We start from the raw sequence: 22038 nt of genomic DNA on the forward strand, positions 1-22038 counted from the left end.
GTCTCATGCAAGTAACCTCTCACGAATATATAACCAAACATGAGTGGACATTCAGATACTTGTACGAATGACAGTACTCACTTGTGTCACACTAAATGATTATACGAAGCGAGGGAACAAAGCCTGTTGATTGGATATCCGAGCTGTACCTAACATCGCACACTATTTTTGAAGCCTGCATACAAGTTTGATCCACATATATCATCTCGTTCTACTATTCTATTTCTCACTGTAGCGGTTTTGTTAGTAAAACTATGCGGTTTATATGAATACATATATTTCAAGGAATAGGAGCGTTAAGAATGAAAAATATAATCTGACTACCCTTCCCTAAGCCTTAATATAGCTAAATAATCATCTAATTTGCACTCTCTGAGACTAATGGATCAGGAAATTGCTACATTATTTGAATATGAATCATTCGCTTTGCGTAGTCCGTATGATCCTGCTGTTTCATGATGCATGGAGAGCTTCGACATGTATATGTTAGAGGCAAAGAAGAAAATAAACTTTCTGCACCGAAAACGTACATGACGGGTTTGCTTTCGAGCTGGTGTATCTAGTGATGTCTGAATTTTTCATTTATTCGATTATCGATTAATCGTTGGAGCATTTTTCAATATTCGATTCATTCGAATAATTATCTTCCAATATTCGATTAATCGAGCGAATATTTATTTCTTGTAATAATCACGTATCACGTTGTCATTCTGGTCGCGTGGTCTATCGGATTGTCGATGTTAGATGGTTGGATAAAAATATTATATAGCCTAATTCTTAACCTAAAAATGCGTTAACCTTAAGAAAGATTCCTTCTTTCATTAATCGCGAATCAAGTGACAATTATTCGATGTATTCATCTTTTGATTTTAAATTATTCGATACATAATTACTCGATTAAAATTTCAGATATTCGATTATTTGAATTAATCGAACGATTTACCGACGTTTCTAGGTGTATCATGAAGTGCGAACCGAAGCAGAGTTGTCTTGGGGGAAATGATTTCTGTAAGATCATATTTGCACAAACTAAAGCGATTTATCCATTAAAAGGATCCATCAGCAAACACCGTCTATCGGAAACACAAGTGTACCAGTGTATATGCTCCAGGGGAACTCGTTGGGCTATTGATTATGACGTTTGTTCTAGAAGTCCATCGAACCATCAATGGAATCCGAAAATTGAAAACTGAAATTGAAAAACTGAGCAATTACAGCTGAGATCTGAGCTGATGGATTTGGGGTCAGATGAGTATGCGCGAGTTTGTATATCATGCAAAAATTGTACAAAAAGTGAACCAATTAAGTACAGTTCATCTGATATGGCACCATGTGACATCTTTCTATTCAACGAGCTAAGGAACCCGATTCTAGAAATTCCTTTTCAGGAGAGGGGGCCAAGGAGATTCAGGGAGCATTTGAGGAGTAGATCAAACGCTGGTACAAGTACATCTAAACCGATGGAGATTACTATGAATGGGGCAATTTTTCTTCAATGATCAATAATCTTCAATAATCTAGTGTAATCTGAAGGCAACTTAAAATAGGTTGAAACAATGCCTAGATGAATATATGATGTAACAACAGGAGAAGACACTCGATGAGAACATTTTTGAAAGTCAACTGTCTAATTTTCCACCACGCCTCTTAAATAGAAATATATCGTTTTCTGACAAACTCAAAATTTCGAAATGGTGTGTATATATTTTTATTCAATTCTGCAACTTAGTAACTTAGTAACTTTAGATTTTTGCGTGTATTTATCAATTGGAAAATTGGCTATGAACATCGAGCGGTCATATTGATTACGTAAGTCTCGAAACACGATTGTTATGCAACTCTTACCTTTTGCTGTGAGCTTGGCTGTTTTATCAGACAGCTTATACTTTTCTACGTTTATCGACGTCATTTTGATTCACTGGAAAATCTGATGCTCCGTTGAGTTACTTGCGATCCACTATACTATACGCAATTGGGCTAAACTTGAAACACTATTACGTAACAACTCTAACACATTTGTTCTCCTTAAAAGTAGCGTTTATCGTATATTTATAATTTAAATTTGGTAACCGTTAGTATTTTCTTTAACTCGATTTATTTATTGCAACAGGATTATACCCTCAGAGTGGTTTTCCAACAATTTTATAATTTTCAATCTTAGACTTTGTCACCAATCTACACACGGTATCCGGACGGACAGTGCAAACAAAGGTCTCCCAGTTCAAACCGTGCTGTCTGACGTTCTCACTGGTTATGCGAAAAAGCTAAGGATTCCAAAGCAGCGAAGCTTTCGTTTTCAGATCGCGAGGAAAAATTACACCACAGAGCATAAGCAGCATCGGCACGGTTTCGCGTGTATGAGTGCTCGGAGACCACATGACTCTTACGTCATCGATGGAAAAGCGTGGAGGGTTTTTTTCCACTTGAACCGAACCTGAAAAGCTATGTGAAGGACACAGTGAACAACACAGAAAACGGCTAACGGAACGAATCGAAGGTGGGGTGCAAGACGAAATGCGTGGGAAATGGGACTCACGGGAGACGCCATTGTATATAGGCGGGGCTTATGCGTATAAATCGAGGGGTAGGTTGCTGAATATTTTATGTACATCCTCCGGTATTTTGGGGCTTGATGTGAGTGGGCGGATTGCGGGTGCTTCCGTGGCGGATTTGACCGGATTGTGTGAAGCTGGAAAGAAGACATCAGTATATTTTGTTCTTCTCGCATTTTTTTCTTGCCACCGTGAGCTTATGTAAAGATTCTTTTGTGTCAGTGTTTCTTATACAATCGAACATTATTTTGTTCAGAATCACTTATATACTTCTCTGTTTTCGTGAAAATAATTCTTACTGTTTTTGAAGGACAGCATAATATCGGTTTGCCTACATCAGCAAATTTTCGTTCTGAGATAACGGAGCAGGTTCTGCTAAACACCATTGTTCAGTAGTTCTTGACAAATAATTACATTCCACTTTTAAGAAAATGAGTGTTATATCGGTTTAGGACACAACCATGTTGAGAATAACGATAATGTTTAGCTGTTTTTACTATAATGAGCAATGACTAGAGTATAAAGATAATGTACATCGATAATAACCACAAAGAAAAGCTATTAAAGTGCTACTGTGTATTATTTTATTTTTATGGTAATAATTTGACATTGAAATATTCTTCCATCGTGAAAGTGACCTTCAACATAGGAAGATGAGTATTTAAATTGTATTTTTGTACATCACAAAACACGTGTCAATTGCAATGAAATAAGCGTTAGGAAGAATTCACCCCTAACATTACAATCTGTAATAGTAAACCGCACATTTCAAAGTGCTGATTTGGTTGAGTTGGAAAAATTCTCGACAAGTTTTCACAGCTGGATTAACAATACTAACATTCCCATAAAAGCTTTCATAAAAAAATGGACAATTTACATTTTTTTTACAATTTTTTTTATAATTTAAAAAAACTACAAAAGATAATTTAGTTGGACAAATTTCTCATAAACATAATTTTATTGACCATGTCACAAATATTGGCGGACTTCGGAACAACATCTATCTTTAAGCGGTTCATCTCCTCCAGAGACTTCTTCACGAGATGGGAGGAGACCAGGTGCGGCCAAAACGTCACATCCTCTTCCGAATGATAGTTTTGGATGAAGGAGGTAACTTCCGGCAGGCACTTTGTGCTGTAAATCTCCCTGCTCACCGTAAGTCCCGAACGGAAGAAGAGCGGCTGTGACATTCTTTTTTCGCTGATGGTTAGCCACAGAAGCATCTTCTTTGGGAACTTGGTCTAGGAGATGTACTCCATGTCGGAACTTGCCTGCTTGGTGGGGGACGCCAGTCGTTCTCATTCAGCGTTAAATACGTCTGGACATGTTCAATCTCTATTAGGTATTTTTTCACTGTCTGGTCCGTTGCTTCGACCTCCCGGCCCGAAGTCCGGAACGATGTTACCATCTTTCTCTCCTTCTGCTTTAGTTTCAGCTGTAGTTTAGGATTCCGTAGCATCGACGGACAGGTGCTCCCGTGGCCGAGTGGTTAGCGTCCCACACTACCATGCCGGGGGTTCGGGTTCGATTCCAGTTCTGGCCGGGGGATTTTTCGTCAAAGAAATTTTTTCCGGCTTGCACTGTGGTCACGCGTATTCTAGAGCTTGCCACTCCAGAGTACATTTAAGGCGTGTTATTCGGCATAGAAATCACAAACAAGTATTACTAATAAAAATGACGCAAGTAATGCTACGTTGAGAAGGCAAAAGTTCCACTGGAACGTTAGAGCCATCCAAGAAGAAGAAGAAGCATCGTCGGACGACCGGAACTAGGCTCCAGAAGTTTAAGGATACCGGAACAGCGTATCCAGTGGACTCAAAGTACTTGACGATGTCTACTTTCTTCCCTACGGGATAGAGCTCCCAGTATGCACGAACCATAGAGCGCAGTTGCTTTCAGGGCCCGAAACCTTCGAAGGTTAATAATGAAGACCGACTCTACTCTCAGTACCTTCGGTTCAACTGGAACTGCTTCGGCAGTCGCCGTCAACAAAAAGTAAATTGACTAGAAATTGAATTGACTCCACCCCTCTAGGAACGAAATTGTTACCCGCGTTATTACTGTTATTACTTTTACGTCCATATAAAGAGGAACGAAAACATGATCTCTGATACAAAAAGATACATCATTGATGGACGGTTTATTGTCTACCCATCGTGGACTCAAACCAACGAACTTAGACAGTTATCAGGTATGCTATGAAGGTCCTTGCGTTAGTATTAGTAAATAGCGTGCAAAATAGCGCACACGCTATTTTATACGTGTGAGTAATTTTCGTATACGATACAAAAACAAATTTGACCGGTAAGAATGAAATGAGATAGTCGAGTCGTAGAGGGGGAAGCGACTAAACGCCCGAATGACTGTTTAGTCGTTTTGGCGGAGAAACTGCGTGATGAAGCCAAAAATCATTCCCAACTGAATACGGAGGGGAATTTCCCCATAGTAAACTGACTATCCTCAGTTGAATATGACTATGCCGAGCCCTGCTTGTTATCATCATAGAATATACCACGATATACCCCAGGATTTTTTGACACAATTTTCGAGAACGAGATCTCTCCTGATGCGTTCCTATCTTTATTCCATACCATTTCCTATCCCCTTTTTTGTAACAGTTACAGATTGTTACTAAAACAATTCGTTTTCGTAATTTCACAGCGCAAAATCTGGAGCGCCTGGATGGAGTGAAGACAGCGATTCACCATGTTCACCAATTCTAGAGCATGTCACTGGTCGTTTTTCTGACTCTTTCTGAGTTATTATGACTATTCATCTTTTGACGGCGTTGATTCCTGTGGTCCCTTTTCAAATATTAAAGTAGAAGCTTGGTTGAAAAAAAAGTTATATCCGGAGACAGCCTGAACTTAAATTATGGCTAATTAAAAAGGGCGAGTACAAGGTTTTCACCTCACAGCATATTTCATGTAAAATCAGAATTGATCGGAAAATTTAGTAAAAATTTGCAGAATAGTTTTGAGAAAGTATTCAGCCCAGTTTACACACGATAAAATATAAATCGGTAAAATATAGATATTCAGCCATTCCATGCCAAACCGAGATAATGGTTCTCAGGTTCTCGTGAAAAGTGGTAGATTTTTTTCTTTATCGCAAAACATTAGATCCGTATTTTGCACTTGCAGAAAATTTTAGTTCTGTTTTCGTTATTATTGATTGTATCCTTTTTTTTCTAGTTTACATGGTTTCGAGACCAAGGATGCTATATTTTTCATATTTTTTCTTGAAAGCTGAGGTTTTTTTCAACATAACATATTCAAAAATCATAAAATCGTTTTAAAGTTATGATTTTTCATAGTTAACATGTTTTCAGCCTTCGTTCAATATTTAAATACGACTAGACTGGATGAATGCGACTAGCATTCAATTAATTGGCCAATGTGTTATATTTTCAATTAATTGGCAAATGCGTTAAATTTTCAAAAAAGAGATAGCCAATTGGCTTTAATTTGATATATCGATCATCTGAATCGGTCCAGTAGTTCAAAAGTAATAAATTTTTGAAAAACGTCATTTTTGGAAAAAAGAAGAAAAAGTTGATTTCCCAATGAAAAAATAAAAAAAATATCGGTCTAATATTTTACGATAAAGAACAAAACTCTTCATAGAAGTCTGAGAACCACTATATCGGTTTGGCATGGAATTGTTGTATTTTTGCTTCATGTCTTCCATAAGAGTTTGAATAGACGTAAGTCGCACCCGCCCCCCTTTGAGAGGGAGAGGAGTGTCGAACCACCATAGAAACACAGCTTCGCCGTCTTTACGTAGTATTACTTGTGTCATTTTTGTTAGTACTTAGTTGATATTTGTATGCCGAATAACACGCCTTGAATGCATTCGGAGTGTCTAGAATACGCGTGAGCACAGTGCAAGTCTTCGACGAAAAGTTCCCCCGACCAGAACGAGAATCGGACCCGAGCCCCCGGCATCACTGGTATGACGCTAACTACTCGGCAACAGGAGCACAAAACCTCCATATGCCAAATTTGATTTCATTTGCTCGATTTGTTCGCGGATTATGCAGTAATTTGTGTTTCGCCTAGAAAGTAAACACACAACGTAAAATATTCGAAAACAATTTTTTTTTATGTCTCCTTATTTTGCAACTGTCAGTCTAAGTGATCAACGTTTTTCTAACGAAAAGTTCAACCTCAGTTCCTAGGGACCGACACGATACTCAACCGTGTTTTAATACGGAGCTACTATGAATGATAGATAACGATATTCAATATAAACAAAATATTACTAGCGTGGGAAGACAAGAGGATAGTCACGACGCTGAGTAGCTATGGTACATCGGACACAACAACTGCATATATTAAAAACCAAATTTTATAACAAATTACAATATGAATATGGGTGGAATACGAATTAGAAAAAATAATTCAAAATATAACATTGTTCCGTAAATACATATCTAAAGTTCACAATTTAATTCAAACAGATCTTATTAAGTTTTCATAATTTCACATGATACATAAAGTGATACATGCTCATCCAAGGGCTATTAATTCCGACCAGTACGACAAGCATTTAAAATTTTAATATGACTGCAATACCAAAAAATATTTTTGGGAATTGAACATGGATCAGAAATCTATGAACAGTATTTGGTCTATATTTTTCATTGACCCTAAGGCTTTGTTTAGCAGTGGAACGAAGTCTTTTTTTTTAAATCATTGCACCTCCATTTTCGTAACGCTATTTAATGAGCGCAGGTATCCCATTAAGTGCTCCCGTGGCTGAGTGGATAGCGTTACACATTATCATGTCGGGGGTTCGGGTTCGATTCCCGTTCTGGTCGGGGAATTTTTCGTCAAAGAAATTTTCTCCGACTTGCACTGTGGTCACGCGTATTCTAGAGCTTGCCACTCAGAATGCATTCAAAGCGTGATATTTGGCATAGAAATCTCAACTAAGCGTGGAGGCGATCTGGCGTAGTGGTAACATCCATAACTCTCACGCTGAAGATCACGAGTTCAATTCTCACTCCCGACATTCTTCCAAAAATGGAAGTAAAAAATGACGAACCAGCCAAAAGTGTTGAAAGTCACTATAATACAGATTAAAAAAAAATCTCAACTAAGTACTAATAAAAATGACACAAGTAATACTACGTTGAGACGGCAAAGTTCCTCTAGGAACGTTAGAGCCATTTAAGAAGAATAACAATAAGTATCCCATGAAGCTTTCATTGGTTTGAAAAATTAAACGCCTAGTGACTGAATGAAATGAGTGAGGTTCGGAGACCTGCAGACCAAAATAGTGCTGCTATCTTCACAGAATTGAACATTTTTCTTGGTCAACTAAGAATAGAATACGTTGGTCATATACTCGTGTAATGGTCCAGAGTTCATTCAGTCAGTTCAACGCCTTCGGAATACAGGATATGCCGTTCGCTTCGAGATGGTAAGATGTCGTTTCAAGAAACACAGCATCCATACTCGTGATCGTTCGTCCCGGATTGAAATACTTTTGCTTCGCCCAGATTTTTGGCGCATTGGACCACGTTTATTTTAAGCATCTCTTCACAGATTAGATGACCTACGGCGGCTATGATTTCTGGCCAGCTCTTGTTCTTCAGGCTTACAAATATTTGTTTACAAATGGTGTTAGGTCCATTTCTATTGTTGCTCCTGAACAGGATTGTCTTTTTGACCCAATTAGTGAACTATTTCTGTATGTATGTTCGGAATTTTAGTCATGCATCGAAACTTGATTCATATTATGAACACTACTTTAATACTAATTTTTTGAAGATTCCTTAATAAAAAATCATTTGTGCATCCGTTTATAGCAGATTCTTGCATTTTCTCGCACCTCAACAGCAAACTAAATAGTGAAAACAACTAAAAAACTGATAAAATTACGATGCTTCTTTTTACGGGATCTGCTAACACAATCATTTCACTACAGGTTTTAACAATCATTTTTTTTTTTGCAAATACTTATTACACTTTTATTTTTATTAATTAATTTATTTATTTATCTTCGACATAAAAATCGTACAGACATTTTCATCTATTAAGTCTAAGTCTAAACACGTTTTTGGATACACCAAAGTCAAACACATGAGCCACTTCGTTGAACTTGTTGCAACAGACGTCCAGCGGATTGTTCATTCCATAGGTGGTGCGGTCGTTTGATCGGCGAAAAAAATCTGATTGTCTCGTCACTCGAGGAGGTGTGTTGAAGCGAAGTTTTGCCAATAAGTTAGCACAGTCAATGTGATTAGTCAGGACATCAAAGACGAGTAATCGCTGAAGAAGTGCCTGTCTCATTGCTAATGTTGGCAGGTCAATCAGCATACAACGGTTTTCGTACCCTGGTAGAATCGTTCTATCTCTTCAGTTGAGATTCCTAAGAGCATAACGGATAAAATGCTTTTGGACTCGTTCTATCCGATTTATGTGGACTACATGGAACGGGGCCCAGACTTGTACCCCGTATTCCAACACACTACGCACCAAAGAGCAGTACAGCGTTTTCAAACAATATATATCGCCAAAGCATTTCGTGTTTCGTTTCAAGAAACCTAGCATGGAATATGCTTTCGCAGTGGCTGAGGCGATTTGTTCCGCAAACCGTAGTTTACTGTCTACGAGAATCCCAAGATCCTTTACGACACTCGTACGCTTCAAACTTGTCGTCGCCATTTTATAGTCGAAGACAATCGGTGTTCGTGTGCGGCTGAATGAAATTACGCAACATTTGTTGACATTGACTCGATCCCGTTCAAACTGCACCATTCCAGAATCATGTCGGTGTCCGATTGCAGCGCACAACAGTCTACAGGCGTTAAGACTGCTCGGTACAATTTGAGATCGTCGGCATACATCAATTTCGGTGATTTCAGAGTTTTGCAAAGGTCGTTAATAAACAGAACGAAGAGCAACGGCCCCAAAATACTGCCCTGAGGTACACCGGAATGTATCTGAAATGGGACAGAGTAGGAATCACCAATTTTGACCGTGGAACTGCGCCCAGTACGATAAGATAGAATCCATGATGTCAGCCACTCCGGAAGTCATATTTTTTTGTACTTTTCAACAGCTAGTAAGTGTGGCATTTTGTCGAAAGCTTTGGCAAAGTCAACATACACGGCGTCGACTTGCTGCCGTTTCTCCATTTTGTCTACCAGAGTCGATACGAAGCTAACCATGTTGATCGTCAGAAATTATACATTTCATAGACTGGTAGAGCACATCGTGTACCATTCCTTCGAAGATCTTCGGCAAACAGCTAAGAATGGAGATCCCACGATAGTTCTCCACATCATTGAGCGACCACGACTTATGAATTGGTGTGATGGATGCGAGTTTCCAGATAGTGGGAAAGAATTTCTCACTAAGAGAACGGTTGAACAACATGCTCGCTGGAAAAGCAAGAGAGCTTGCACACTGTTTGATGAGGAATGGCGGTAATTTATCTGGCCCAGGTCCTTTTGATCCGTCGATATATTGTAGCTTGAGCAGGACTTCGTGTGTTGAGAAATGCATTCGAGGCACGTTCACATCGAACTGCGGAATACTGTTCAGGTAACTTTCAGTCAAAGGTGGTGAGTTATTACTTGACACACTTTGAAAGAAGGAAGAAAATATATTCGCTGAATCCCGTGACGTGCTGGCACTAATTCCCCGGTAACGCATGTTTTGAGGTATACCTTTCGTTGTTTTCCGATCGTTAAACGTAGTTCCAAAATGTTTTTGGGTCCGCCTTCACATTATCTTCGATGCAATGAATGTCGCGAAAACATACTGCGTTCAGAGAGTTGTTATTAGAATAAATTATAGGCTGTATCGATACAAGTAAATGTTGTAATACGGAAGCCCTGAAAAATGTAGGGGTTTTCATTATTTTTAACATTAAAGTTCAGTAAATTTACAATTTAAAATGAAGTGTTTGGAATTTGATTCTGTTCGGAATATGAGTCAAAACGGTACATAATAAAAAATAGGGCAATTTCATTCCGTTTGGTGAAGCCTTCACTGAACGCCAATATAAGAACAACGAAGGAATTGTTGATATAGAATAACGGTGCATTTCGAGCACTGCCACCCTTTCATAACATCCGAAATGTCAAGGTATGGTTTATTGGATAGGAGCTTCAGATTCTGGACTAGTCAGCTTGTTAACAGATCAAAACCATATCAAGAACCTATGAGGAGTGATTGTACGAATAGTAGATGCAGCTTACAAGCAGTATGAGTGGTTTGAAGAGCTTAAACAAGCATTATCCTCTGCGTTGAACGAGATACACACTACAGCATGGCACAACTTGATCTAAACCACCCGAATGGGTTATTTGGTCTGATTGAGAACTAAAGATGACCTACGAATTAAAAACTTTTTTTTAATTCATGTGAATTTGACGTTATTTTTGTTAAGAAGTGAGAGTTTATCGATCTGGTCCTAAAAAAATTAATAGTGTTTTTCAAAAGTCATATCAAACCCTGAAATAGCATAAGCATAAACATATCGGTTTATTGCAATAAAAACAAAATCCCAATCAATTATTGGATGACTCTCGTTAAGTATATTTGATCATTCTATTCAAGTCGTGTGACGCACATTACGTATTGGCTAGGTCAAAATGATTTTTCCTGTGAGTGGATGAACCACCCACACGCCCGAGAGCTTTTCACATTTCACTACACAACCCGAATAGATGACGTTCATATTGCGATGCTGGGTTGGATGGTTTTGCCTCAATATACTACCACTACTACTTCTCTGGGATGAAAAATCGATACCAACTGTTATATACTTTAGCAAAAGTGCTTTCCAACAAGCAGCTATTCACAAAGAATATAAACGGATGGTATGATTTTCAATGGTACGCCAGGTGGTACTTGCGTTGAGAAGAAGATTTTACACCATTCAAACTCGAAACATATATCTAATGACTGTGGCTGCTGCGAAGTTACAAATGACGCACATTTGTTACAGTTTTGGGGCGTTTAGGTTTCATGGCAAATGGGTTGGAATAATACGGCCCAATAAATAATAATTGATTCATGTTATGATTCATTATTTTTTGTTAACTTTTGTTCAAGGGTGTTCTAATTCATAATCCTCTATCATGAGTTCTGCGTGAATAGTATTGACATATCAATTTTCAAGTGCAATTTCCAAAACCAATAATCTGGAAGAAATGCTGAATTCTTTTTTGTAGCTTGCCACGCTGGAAGCATAAAACTATGATATGAAATATCTCATTTCTGAATTTTTGTACTTATTAATATTATTGGTATTTATTTGAAGCATTTTAACAATGAATTAGAATTTAACTTCACTGACAGACTATCTTGATTTTCAATTTACAATGCGCCCAGAAAAAATATGTTATGTGTTCTACCGGTGTATTTCTAGTTTCGACTGTCATCTTTTTCATTCGTACTTTAATGCTCTGTATTCTGTAGTTCTTACATAGATTTAGTTTACATATTTCTAATTGTCTAGTTGGGTTGTATTAGCCTATCATTAGAGAACTAATTTTATTTTTTTTAAATTCATGTAATTCATTCATTCAGCTTTCATTTGATTCACAGAATGTTCCTTTTACTACAGATATATGTTTGATTGATTTTTTGACGTAGGACTACGTCTTCCGATAAGACTGCCAATTCAGAAAACAGGTCACGTTTTTATGAAATAAAGTTAACGATAATAACTATTTTTGTATCAAACGGGTTTTGAAGATTTGCATTCCAATCGTATCTGAAATTCCCTAAGATTGGTGGAATATGCTATACATTACGTTTCCCTAATCCGTAAATGGTTAAAATAAACGAAAATTTGAAGTATTCTCAATTTTTCCATATATTTGTACTGCACTGCATTGTGTTCTTTCCTACCCGTGTGGTCAAAAGGTTCTATTTATGAATCTATGAGTTACAATATTCATATATCACTGCAAAACAGCAACGTTTGTTCTACGGACACAGTGGAGAGAGACAATGTTGTAACTTAAGCTCCTCCCATTGATAACTTATTTGGTATAAAAGGAACGATTCGTGAACGTTGTTCCAGCCACCGCTCAGTCAACGTCTTTTATCAATGACATTCCCTCATGCATTTGTTCTGTGCATTTCAACTTAATATCACTGCGGATTAGTAACGTGTAAATCGTTCGCTAAACATACGATTATTCCTCTACGTATATTGAAAATAAACAAATATTGCTGTTCAAGCTCTCTCCATTTGCATCAATTCAGGGATCGAAATGCTCGCCGATTTGAGACGAAAAACATCCATTTTCACCCACAGAGAAACATAGCTGAAAATATAGGAGGCGAGAGAATATTATACGCTCACTTCGATTCTCGCGAGAAACGCAAAGCCGATTTTTATTTTTCGGTGAGTTATGATTGCCGAAAAATGGTTTCGTTCTCAGTGACTCCTCGATGCCGATAATGGTTTTTCACTTCTTCAGCACAGCTGAAAACATGCGGCAATATTGGGTTTCATCGTGAAGTGAACATGAGATGGATTAATATTTGTACAATTCACACGCTGTCCAAATGCAGATCGTTTGGACGCTGCTCTAACAGACTAATGTTGGTAAAGTTAGCTTTGATTTTTCGCTCCATATTTTCAGTACCAAATGAGAGACGAAAAAGCGTTCTCGTTAAACTTCCGAGATAGAGATTTTCGACATCTCTTTCTCTCTGAAAAATAATTTTCGGTGAAAAGGAAGAGACGAAAATATCAACAATACACGGTTCATCGAAAACTAGAGCGAGAATTTCGATCTCTGCATCAATTACAAAGGCGAGTAAATGGAAGCGCAAGCACTAAGTAATTGATCGTGGGTTCATTCTCAGAATTGTACATTGAAAATGTTATAAATGGCTTTTTACATGGATATGGCTGAGAGAAAAGGGCACCAGCAAATGGACGACCATTTGCCCCCTCGAACCAATGCGACTGATTTGGCGTAAAATTGCTGTATATTTCAAAAGTTTTTTTTTTATAATAATTTGGTTTCCTAAAAAGGGCTATTTAGTTTAATTGTATGGTATTGTTTGTTCATTCCACCAGTGGTACAATCGAACGATGATGGCTGGAGTATGTTGATTAGTCGTTGTATGGTGCATATCACGATAAAAGATGTCGAAGTGGTATGAGATAAACTGAAAACTTTCGTCTAGGACCCTGGCGCCATGAACTTTTGCGTTATGTATGGATGAAATAATGAAGAGTATATATGAGAGGTAATGGGAGCGGTGGGAGCGAAAATGGTCATGTCAAATTTCAAAAACCGACCATGAACATTTTGTTCATTGGCCCCAAAAAAATGACCTGTGAAAAGTTTCAGCTCAATCGGATATGATTTAGGGGTGCCTCAAAGTGCTTAAAGTTTTGATTTTTTGATCCTCGAAAATCTTCCAAGGGTGGAAAGGAAATTTGGAAAATTGAATTTTTTTTCGATGCTAAATGACTCAAAAATACATAAAACGTCGAGATCTGGTGTTATCTCGAAACTCGGAAAAGTGTCGATTCACGATAGAAACTTTTCGTGTCTCCTAAAACCTCCACATGCCAAATATGGCTCAATTTGCTTGATTAGTTCTCGAGTTATGCAGAAATTTGTGTTTCATTTGTATGGGAGCCCCCTTTAGTGAGGGGGAGGAGTGTCGAACTACCATAGAAACGTTTATCGATCCCTAAAACCTTTATATGCTTAGTTTGATTCCATATATTTGATTAGTTCTCGAGTTGTTCAGCATCCTACCCCCCTCCCACCTCATTAGAGAAGGGAAAGGAGGGTCAAACCGCCATAAAATCATTTATTGTTCCCTAAAACTTCTATATGCCAAATTTGGCTCCATTTGCTTGATTAGTTCTGTAATTATGCAGAAATGTATGCCTCATTTGTATGGCAGCCCCCCTTAGAGAGAGAGGAGATGTGTCGATTCACCATAAAAACGTTTCGTGCCCCTAAACCCTCCACATGCCAAATAGAATAGTTCTCGAGTTATTAAAGGAGTGTCAAACCACCATAAAAACATTTATTGCTCCCTGAAACCTCCATATGCCAAATTTGGTTCCGTTTGCTTGATTAGTTCTTGAATTATGCAGAAATGTATGCTTCATTTGTATGGCAGTACACCTCCCGCCCTCAGAGAGAGGGGAGGAGTGTGTATTCACCATTGCTTGATTAATTCTCGAGTAATGTAGAAATTTGGGTTTAATTTGTTTCATTTAAATTATTAATTTTGTATGAATGATGGACTTTCAAATTCTATTATAAACATTATCCAGTCATTTGAATAACGTAGCCATGCAAAGTTCAGTTTTAAGCAATCGTCATAAAATTTATAAAATTAAATATTTTTTTCAACCAGAATATGAATAACTATGATTATTCTGATATCATAGTTTTATCAGGTATATATTACTTAACAAACAAACAAAAATTGGTGTTAATTGGGCTGTTCCCTGAATAGCCGCAACCAGTTTATTGAATCCTTGTAGCCAAAAACTTGTAAACTAGTGGGAGCTCACAAGTTTTTCTAGTGGACCGATTTCAACCAATCTTTTTTTACGTAATCTTGGATATATTTCCTGTCATCGTACGTAGGATTCTTTCGAAATATTGATTTTGACAAAATGTGACATTTTTTGTAAAAAAATGCGTTTTTGCCTCGAAAATCGAGACAAAAATATTCACTAAAACTTCATCACAACAAAACAAAACAAATAATTCATCAAAATCGGATGGACCGTTCCGGAGGTAGAACTCCCACCAGTTTGCAAAACATGATTTCGAAAAAAACGCGTTTTAAATTTCGGATACATTTACTCCGTTTATTTTACATCGTATCTTCAGTCTGCAATTCCTGGATCATAAAACTGTCCTTCAACGCTTAAAATGTGATCATCCTGTTGCTTTTTTGTTGCCAAGTTGGACTTGCGGGCTTCTCTAGCTGCTTCTGAAATCTTCTGAAATAATTACATAATATATCCAAGAATTCAGAGAGGTTTTTTTTTGCTTTTAAATTATGATTTTAAACACTTAACCTATGGTTCAAAAAATAAAATTTTCCCTTTTTTTTTTTTTCCAAAAATGCTTTTTTCCAAAAATCCCTATATTATGAACTACTTAATCGGTTCAGATAATCGACACATCACGTTGAAGCCAGTTGTGCTAGAATTTTTTGAAAATATATTATACTTACAAAAAATTGGATTTTCCATGTTCCTATTTTCTGTCCATTAAGCTACCGCAACCACAACATTTCAATTTGGATATGTATGTAAAAAAACCTCAGCGTTCAAGAAAAAAAATATAGCGCCCTTGGTCCCGACACCATTTAAGCTATAAAAAACAAATACAGTCAATAAATATGAAAAAACAGCCCAAATTCGATGTGTCGATCATCTGAATCTGTCCAGTATCCAGAATTTATCCAGAATTTATAATTACTGAAAAAAATTGCGTTCCTGGTCTCGAGACTGTGTAAACTATAAAAAACGAAAACAATCACTACTTATGAAAACAAAATACATTTATTACAGGTGTAATATAAGTTCAAAGAAGGGCTTCAATTTGATATGTCATTTGATTTGATGATCCATTGAATCTGTTCAGCAGTTCGAAAATTATGATTTTTTTAAAAAAGTAATTTTTGGAAAAAAGGAAAAATTGTTTTTTCGGACCATCCTAAAATTGAAATGGTCACCCTAATCCATCTGTCTGTCTGTCTTTGGACTTGGACTTGGAAACTACAGAACCGTTCGGCGCGAAAATGGGTATGTGGAGGTTTCAGGGGTCGGAGAAGGTTCTTGTAATAGTTCGAGACCCCGTCCCCTCTCTCTAATGGAGGGGGGTTTAAGGCTGCCATACAAATGAAACAGAAATTTCTACATAATTCGAGGATTTATCAAGCAAACGAAACCAAATTTCGCATGTGGAGTTTTTGGAGTTTTTAAACGGTCTATGGTGGCCAATAGAACCAAATATGGCATATAGAGGTTTTAGGAGGTAATGAATGTTTCTATGGTGATTCCACATACCTACCCCCTCTTTAAGAAGCTGCCATACAAATGAAACACAAACTTCTGTATAATCCGAGAACTCATCAGGCGAATGGACCCTAATTTGGGATGTAAGGGTTTTTGGGTTTGAGAAATGTTTCTATGATGGTATGGTACCCCTCCCTCCTCTGGAATGGAGAAAGGGTTCCAAAAAAATTTTTACATATATCAACCAAACGTATTTCAACCAAACATGACAATTTAAAATTTTCGGAAAACTCTGAAGGAAAATGAGAAAATTTAGAAAATTTAATTACCATGTGTTCTACAACTGCATAGTGACAAGCGTTGTTAGTCCATATGATGATTACGCTAACCAAATTTATCTTTGTTTGAAAGCGGAAATGGATTTTAATGTGATAAAACGCACTCCTATATCTTCTTCTATCTATATAAATAAAAATGAATCGCCGAATGTGTGTCTGAAAATGATCTGATATTATAATGACGAGTTTTGGTAGAAGTACTAGGAATTTTATAGTTAAAGAGAATTTCAAAGGGTCGATTAGAAAATCAATTAAAGAGCAGTTCTGCGATTGGACTCATGAACGTGCGCTTCGCCAGAAAACGTGATTGTTTGAAGGTATTGATAACAAAAAGAAAATTTTGAGCGGGACGAAGTTTGCCGGGTTAGCTTGGCATAGACTACAAAGTTGATTCGCCTCTAGCCTTGAAAAAAGCCAATCGTTCAATAAAAGCCCCTGGGATTGAACCCACGATCGTTCGCTCGGTAAGCGAACGCACAGCATATTTAGGCTACTGAAACCCTTACCAGGTGCCGTTCATTGTATGGATAAAGTTTTCCTTGGGTTGGAAATTTGGCTGGGTATCAAAAAAGAACTCCAAGAGTAAACTTGGAGTCAAACCAAATTCCAATATACTTGAACGACATGGAATGAGCGATCTTTTAACCGTCGGTGAGGTTCTCCACGTTCAAATCACAAGGAACATCTTATACAATTGACACGACACATCGAGGCTTTAGCCTGATTGATGTAAGACACGAAGATTGTTTGCAGCTCCAGTACACACTTCGCAACGCTTCAGCATAGAAACAGTTGCAAAAAAGAATCCCTACTGCCTCCTTTGAAACAAAATTCTAAATATGTGAATTGAAGGTCGCAGTACCCATTTTGTTTTCAAATGTTATCAATTATGCATTGTATTTGGGTTATCGATAGGCATTTTTCTCCAATTGCTGCTTTCAACATTTTCCCAGTAAAAGATAATTATTGTTATGATACAACCGAAGTGATTGCACATTCAGAAACACAACACAAAACAAAACAATCGATATGTGCCAGATGGCGATTCTTCAGTGAGTAATATACTGCTGGAGTTTAAACAAATCTCCTTATCAGATTGTATGATTTACTACACGCTTGTTAAACGCTTCAGCGTACTTACTCTTTCCCCTTTCAACCAATATCATCGAAGGTTCATCCGCAAATCAGGCGCTTGGCAGCATGTCTCGTATCGGTGTTTATACGGGACAGATATGAGCCCATATCTCAAATGCGAAATATTGCTACTTGAACCTACCAAGCGAACAAAATCACGCTACCAATGGCTGTCCCAGCTTAGTTCATATTCGATGAACATCGATTCGATTCATATTTCAACTGCACTGCATCCGTGAATAACTAAATTTGGTGTTTGTCAGAATTTCTAAAGTTTCATGTGAGCCCATTCGTCCAATCAAGGAGTGAGTAAAACTGTTTTCATCTTCGTACAATAAGTCTAGGAAGTGAATTCGGTTTTTGCATAGCATTGCACTATGAGTTACTTCTTCCGTTTGATTTACAGTTACTTGTTTTTACGCATCTTGTATGAAAAAACCCAACCAATATTTGCCATCCTTTAAAGCAAACCACGGTTTTGCCAAAAGAATTTTTTTTCTTAAAAACAGTCTTTGTATACTTTATTTAGAAGACCCAGGCTCTATTGGAATCTCCACGCACATAGTACCAGCCCTCACACCTTCTGTCGTAATTGAATCGAATTATCCACGCCCTCTCATTTCCAGCATCTATTTACAGCACACTTCACATTCGTATCTGTCCATTCGGTTTCCCCGCTACCAATCATCATGCTCTGGAGAATCTTGACATTGCTGACTGCGCATGTTCACATTTTAGGACTAGGTCTAGGCACCGTCGATGCGCAGGATTCGAACATCATTGGTACTCACGACCGACGGACATCATTGTCCTTGCCATCTGCTACAGCTTGGCCTGGTAAAAGTGATGATTCCACCGAAAAACGCGTAGTGGTGAATTGGAAGCTGACCTGCGAACAACTCTGTGGGTAAGTTCCAGTCGGTAGTGTTGTTTTTTGTACTGATACAAAGTGCGCTGCTTATGTTACATACATTCGGTTGTTCTGTAGTCTTCTACAGCAATCTGAACGTTTTGTTGTAATTCTCGATTATACTAAGCTTGGACGTGGTCGATCCGAGCGACCGTCTGCTGATGACAAATGGTGCTAAAAGAGTTTATAATCATAATGGGAAAAGTTCGGATGAAATCCCAACATGTGTGGTAATGACTTTCGGATGTGGTGATTAATGACACTTCTTTTGCATTGGTTAAGTTTGTTGAGATTGTGTATGTCGTGATAATGTGAATAACGGTGAATGATCCTAATTTATGTTGAAAAAAGTTAGAAAATATTATCTGGAATATTTTTGCATACAACTGAATTGATCTGTGAATTTATTGGATTTAATGTTTTTCGGAACCTGACACACAATGAACTTAATTCATAAAAAAATATGACAACAGCAAACAAGAATCTACGAAAAAAATTGAAGTGATGAAATTTATAATTTGTGTGAGTAATACGAGAAAACAGGTTGAGTATAAATACAGGTGTTTCGTCACAATTTTTGTTGTTGGTTCACATTGAAATGGTAAATGAAATTCTTGCCAACGAAAATGAATTTTCGTAAAACATTCGAATTATTCTCTTTTTAACCAATGTCTAACGTGAAGGAAGTTCCCCTACCCAACGCAGTATTACTTATTTCATTTTCATTGGCAATTGGCCGAGATCCCGATACTGAGTAACTCGCCTGGGTTCCATTTATTATGGATATACCAATTTTTTTTGACAATGAAACCACCAGACAACCGGAAGTCCTCGCCACGATATTTGTGAACCACACGCCAATTGGAAACACCGAAACACATTCATATTTACGCAAAAGGGTGTACGGTTTAGAATCCGCACACAAAATTCATTCTCAAAATTCGAGTTTTTATCCGATTATCACCGAATTTTTAGGGATTAGAAAGAAACAATTGAAGTTAGTTTTGGTATCATTATCAAGGAAGGGATAGTTGTTAGTGAGGATGAGGTAAGAATCAGGATTCAATGTGGTGAGTGATGTGATTAGAAGTTTATTCATTTCTTTCTTTCCATAATAACCATGGATAACAAGTCATGACCAAAACAGAAGAACAAAAACCTACCACTCATTGTCAAATTTAGGGTAGGTTCATAGAATTACTAAAGAACTCGCTTTCGCGGATAAACCGCACCGCGGATCATCCGCTCGCGGATAATGGGGGTTCTACTGTAGTTTCAGGTTCTTTTTCGGACATGCTACTATAGAGATTCGTCATTCGCAGACGGTGTTTACTCAGAATCGACAGGTTTTTTGCATATTCACCAATGCTTTCTTCCTTACTTTTACATTCTTCACCACTTTAGATAATTTTAGAAGGTACTTCTTCATAATGACTCAGTATTTTTCTATTGGGCGAGGTTCCGGAGTATTTGATGGGTTCAGATCTTTCAGCACGAAATCGACATCATTCGCCTTATACCACTCTAGTACGTACTACGTGTAGTGGCATGATGCCTCCGGCCAGAAGATCGTCGGACCGTCGTGAGTCTTCAGGAGAGAGAGAAACCGCTTTTGGAGATACTCTTCCAAATATAACTGTCCATTCATGGTGCTTGCGGTAACGAAAGGTGTACTCCACTTTCCGCAAATACAAATCGCTTGCCAAATTAGGAACTTCGATATCTTCTGTGCCCGGATGTTCTCGGGAACTTCCAACTTATCCTTGGCAGTCACATACAGGTTTCCTGGAATCTGGTTGAAGTCGTTCGTCACATATATCTCGCCATCCATTAAGCAATAGTGTGGTTCAGTTAACTTCCGGTCGTATAACTTCCAGGCACGGTCTTTTGCTCATTCTGTTTCTCGTCACGGTTTGGGGTGTTTTGAACCTTAAACGTACGTAGTCCTGCTCGAGTTTTGGTACTCTACACGAAAGTCCTGCTAACATGCAACATTTAAGTCACATCTCGAGCTTAGGCGCTCACTTTCCGTTTAAAGACCCCAAACACGTGTTTATGATAACAGTTACCGTGGAATTCGCGATTCCCAACTTTTTTCTGACAGCACGATGCGACAGATCCTTGTTCTTGAAGTACTCGTGCAAAACTTTTTCGCGCCTGATGAATTGAACTCACAGAGTGTAAACAATACACATTAAACTATGTCAAAAAAAATTTTAATTCATTTTACCCAACGAATCAAAAGTTAGAGCAGTTTGAGTGTGTACGGATTTTAAACGGTACACCCTTTAAATACAGTAATTTATTAAGGACTATTCATTCCGTTTAATATCAATTGCATAGAGAAACATTAAACTGAATAATGCATTCTTTCAAATCTAAATATATTGATATAAATTTAGAAAATTGATAAAACGATTTATTGCTTTTTTTAATAACACGAAAATAGTTTATGTGCTCTGTAATACCAGGTATACGAGTTGAAATTATCCGGTTGATGTTTTAGATCAGGGGTTCTCAAACTTTTTTGGGCGAGAGACCCCTTTTCCAGAATGAAGTGATACCAAAGACCCCCATAGCATTTTTTTTTTAATCTCTAGTTTTTTGACGTAGGACTACGTCTTACATTAAGGGTGTCCAATCGGAAGTCAGGTCACTTTTTTATGAAATAAAGTTTACGTTAGTAACTATTTTTGCTGCGAACGGATTTTAACGATTTGCATACCAATCGAATCGGAAACTTCCTAAGATTCGTTTGATATGCAAATAATATCCGAAGTGATAAACCAACAATATAGAAAAAAAAGATTGCGTAGTCCTGCGTCCTCAGCGGTCGTGTCTTGGAAACAACCCCTCGATTTTTTCTTATTCATACATAATACTTACCAATTTAAAAACTTTGCGATTGATGAAATGAGCAAAATTGACCTTATTTTCTTATTAAAATTCAACAAAATAAATATATACATGAAATTCAGTAATTATCAAGTATAACTAATAATTTTTAAATACACATTACTTACAAATACTTAATTAGGTAATTAATTTTTGAAACTAACTTTAAAATCGCAAAGTAAAGATAAAAATATGTTCCGGAAAAACGCAATCCCACGTC

At 37.5% G+C, this 22038-nt stretch overlaps 2 protein-coding genes across 3 annotated transcripts in view; one reads left to right on the forward strand and one right to left on the reverse strand.

The window, feature by feature from the left end:
- LOC129765115 (glutamate decarboxylase) overlaps nt 1-2264 on the reverse strand; it is a 54323-nt gene extending 52059 nt beyond the window's left edge. Inside the window, exon 1 of the mRNA XM_055764996.1 lies at nt 1846-2264. Coding sequence (XP_055620971.1) covers nt 1846-1909 — 64 coding nt within the window. The 5' untranslated portion in view covers nt 1910-2264. The remainder of the gene's footprint in view (nt 1-1845) is intronic.
- LOC129765116 (uncharacterized) overlaps nt 1-22038 on the forward strand; it is a 40495-nt gene that overhangs the window by 11633 nt on the left and 6824 nt on the right. The window contains exons 1-2 of one of the 2 annotated variants that reach the window (XM_055764998.1): nt 18185-18318; nt 18640-18920. In XM_055764998.1, the coding sequence (XP_055620973.1) occupies nt 18703-18920 (218 nt within the window). In that variant the 5' untranslated portion in view covers nt 18185-18318; nt 18640-18702. Of the gene's footprint in view, nt 1-18184; nt 18319-18639; nt 18921-22038 lie in introns of those variants that run through there. The other variant, XM_055764997.1, reaches the window with a different exon arrangement.

This window comes from Toxorhynchites rutilus, chromosome 2, assembly GCF_029784135.1.
Source record: "Toxorhynchites rutilus septentrionalis strain SRP chromosome 2, ASM2978413v1, whole genome shotgun sequence".
Lineage (NCBI taxonomy): Eukaryota > Metazoa > Arthropoda > Insecta > Diptera > Culicidae > Toxorhynchites > Toxorhynchites rutilus.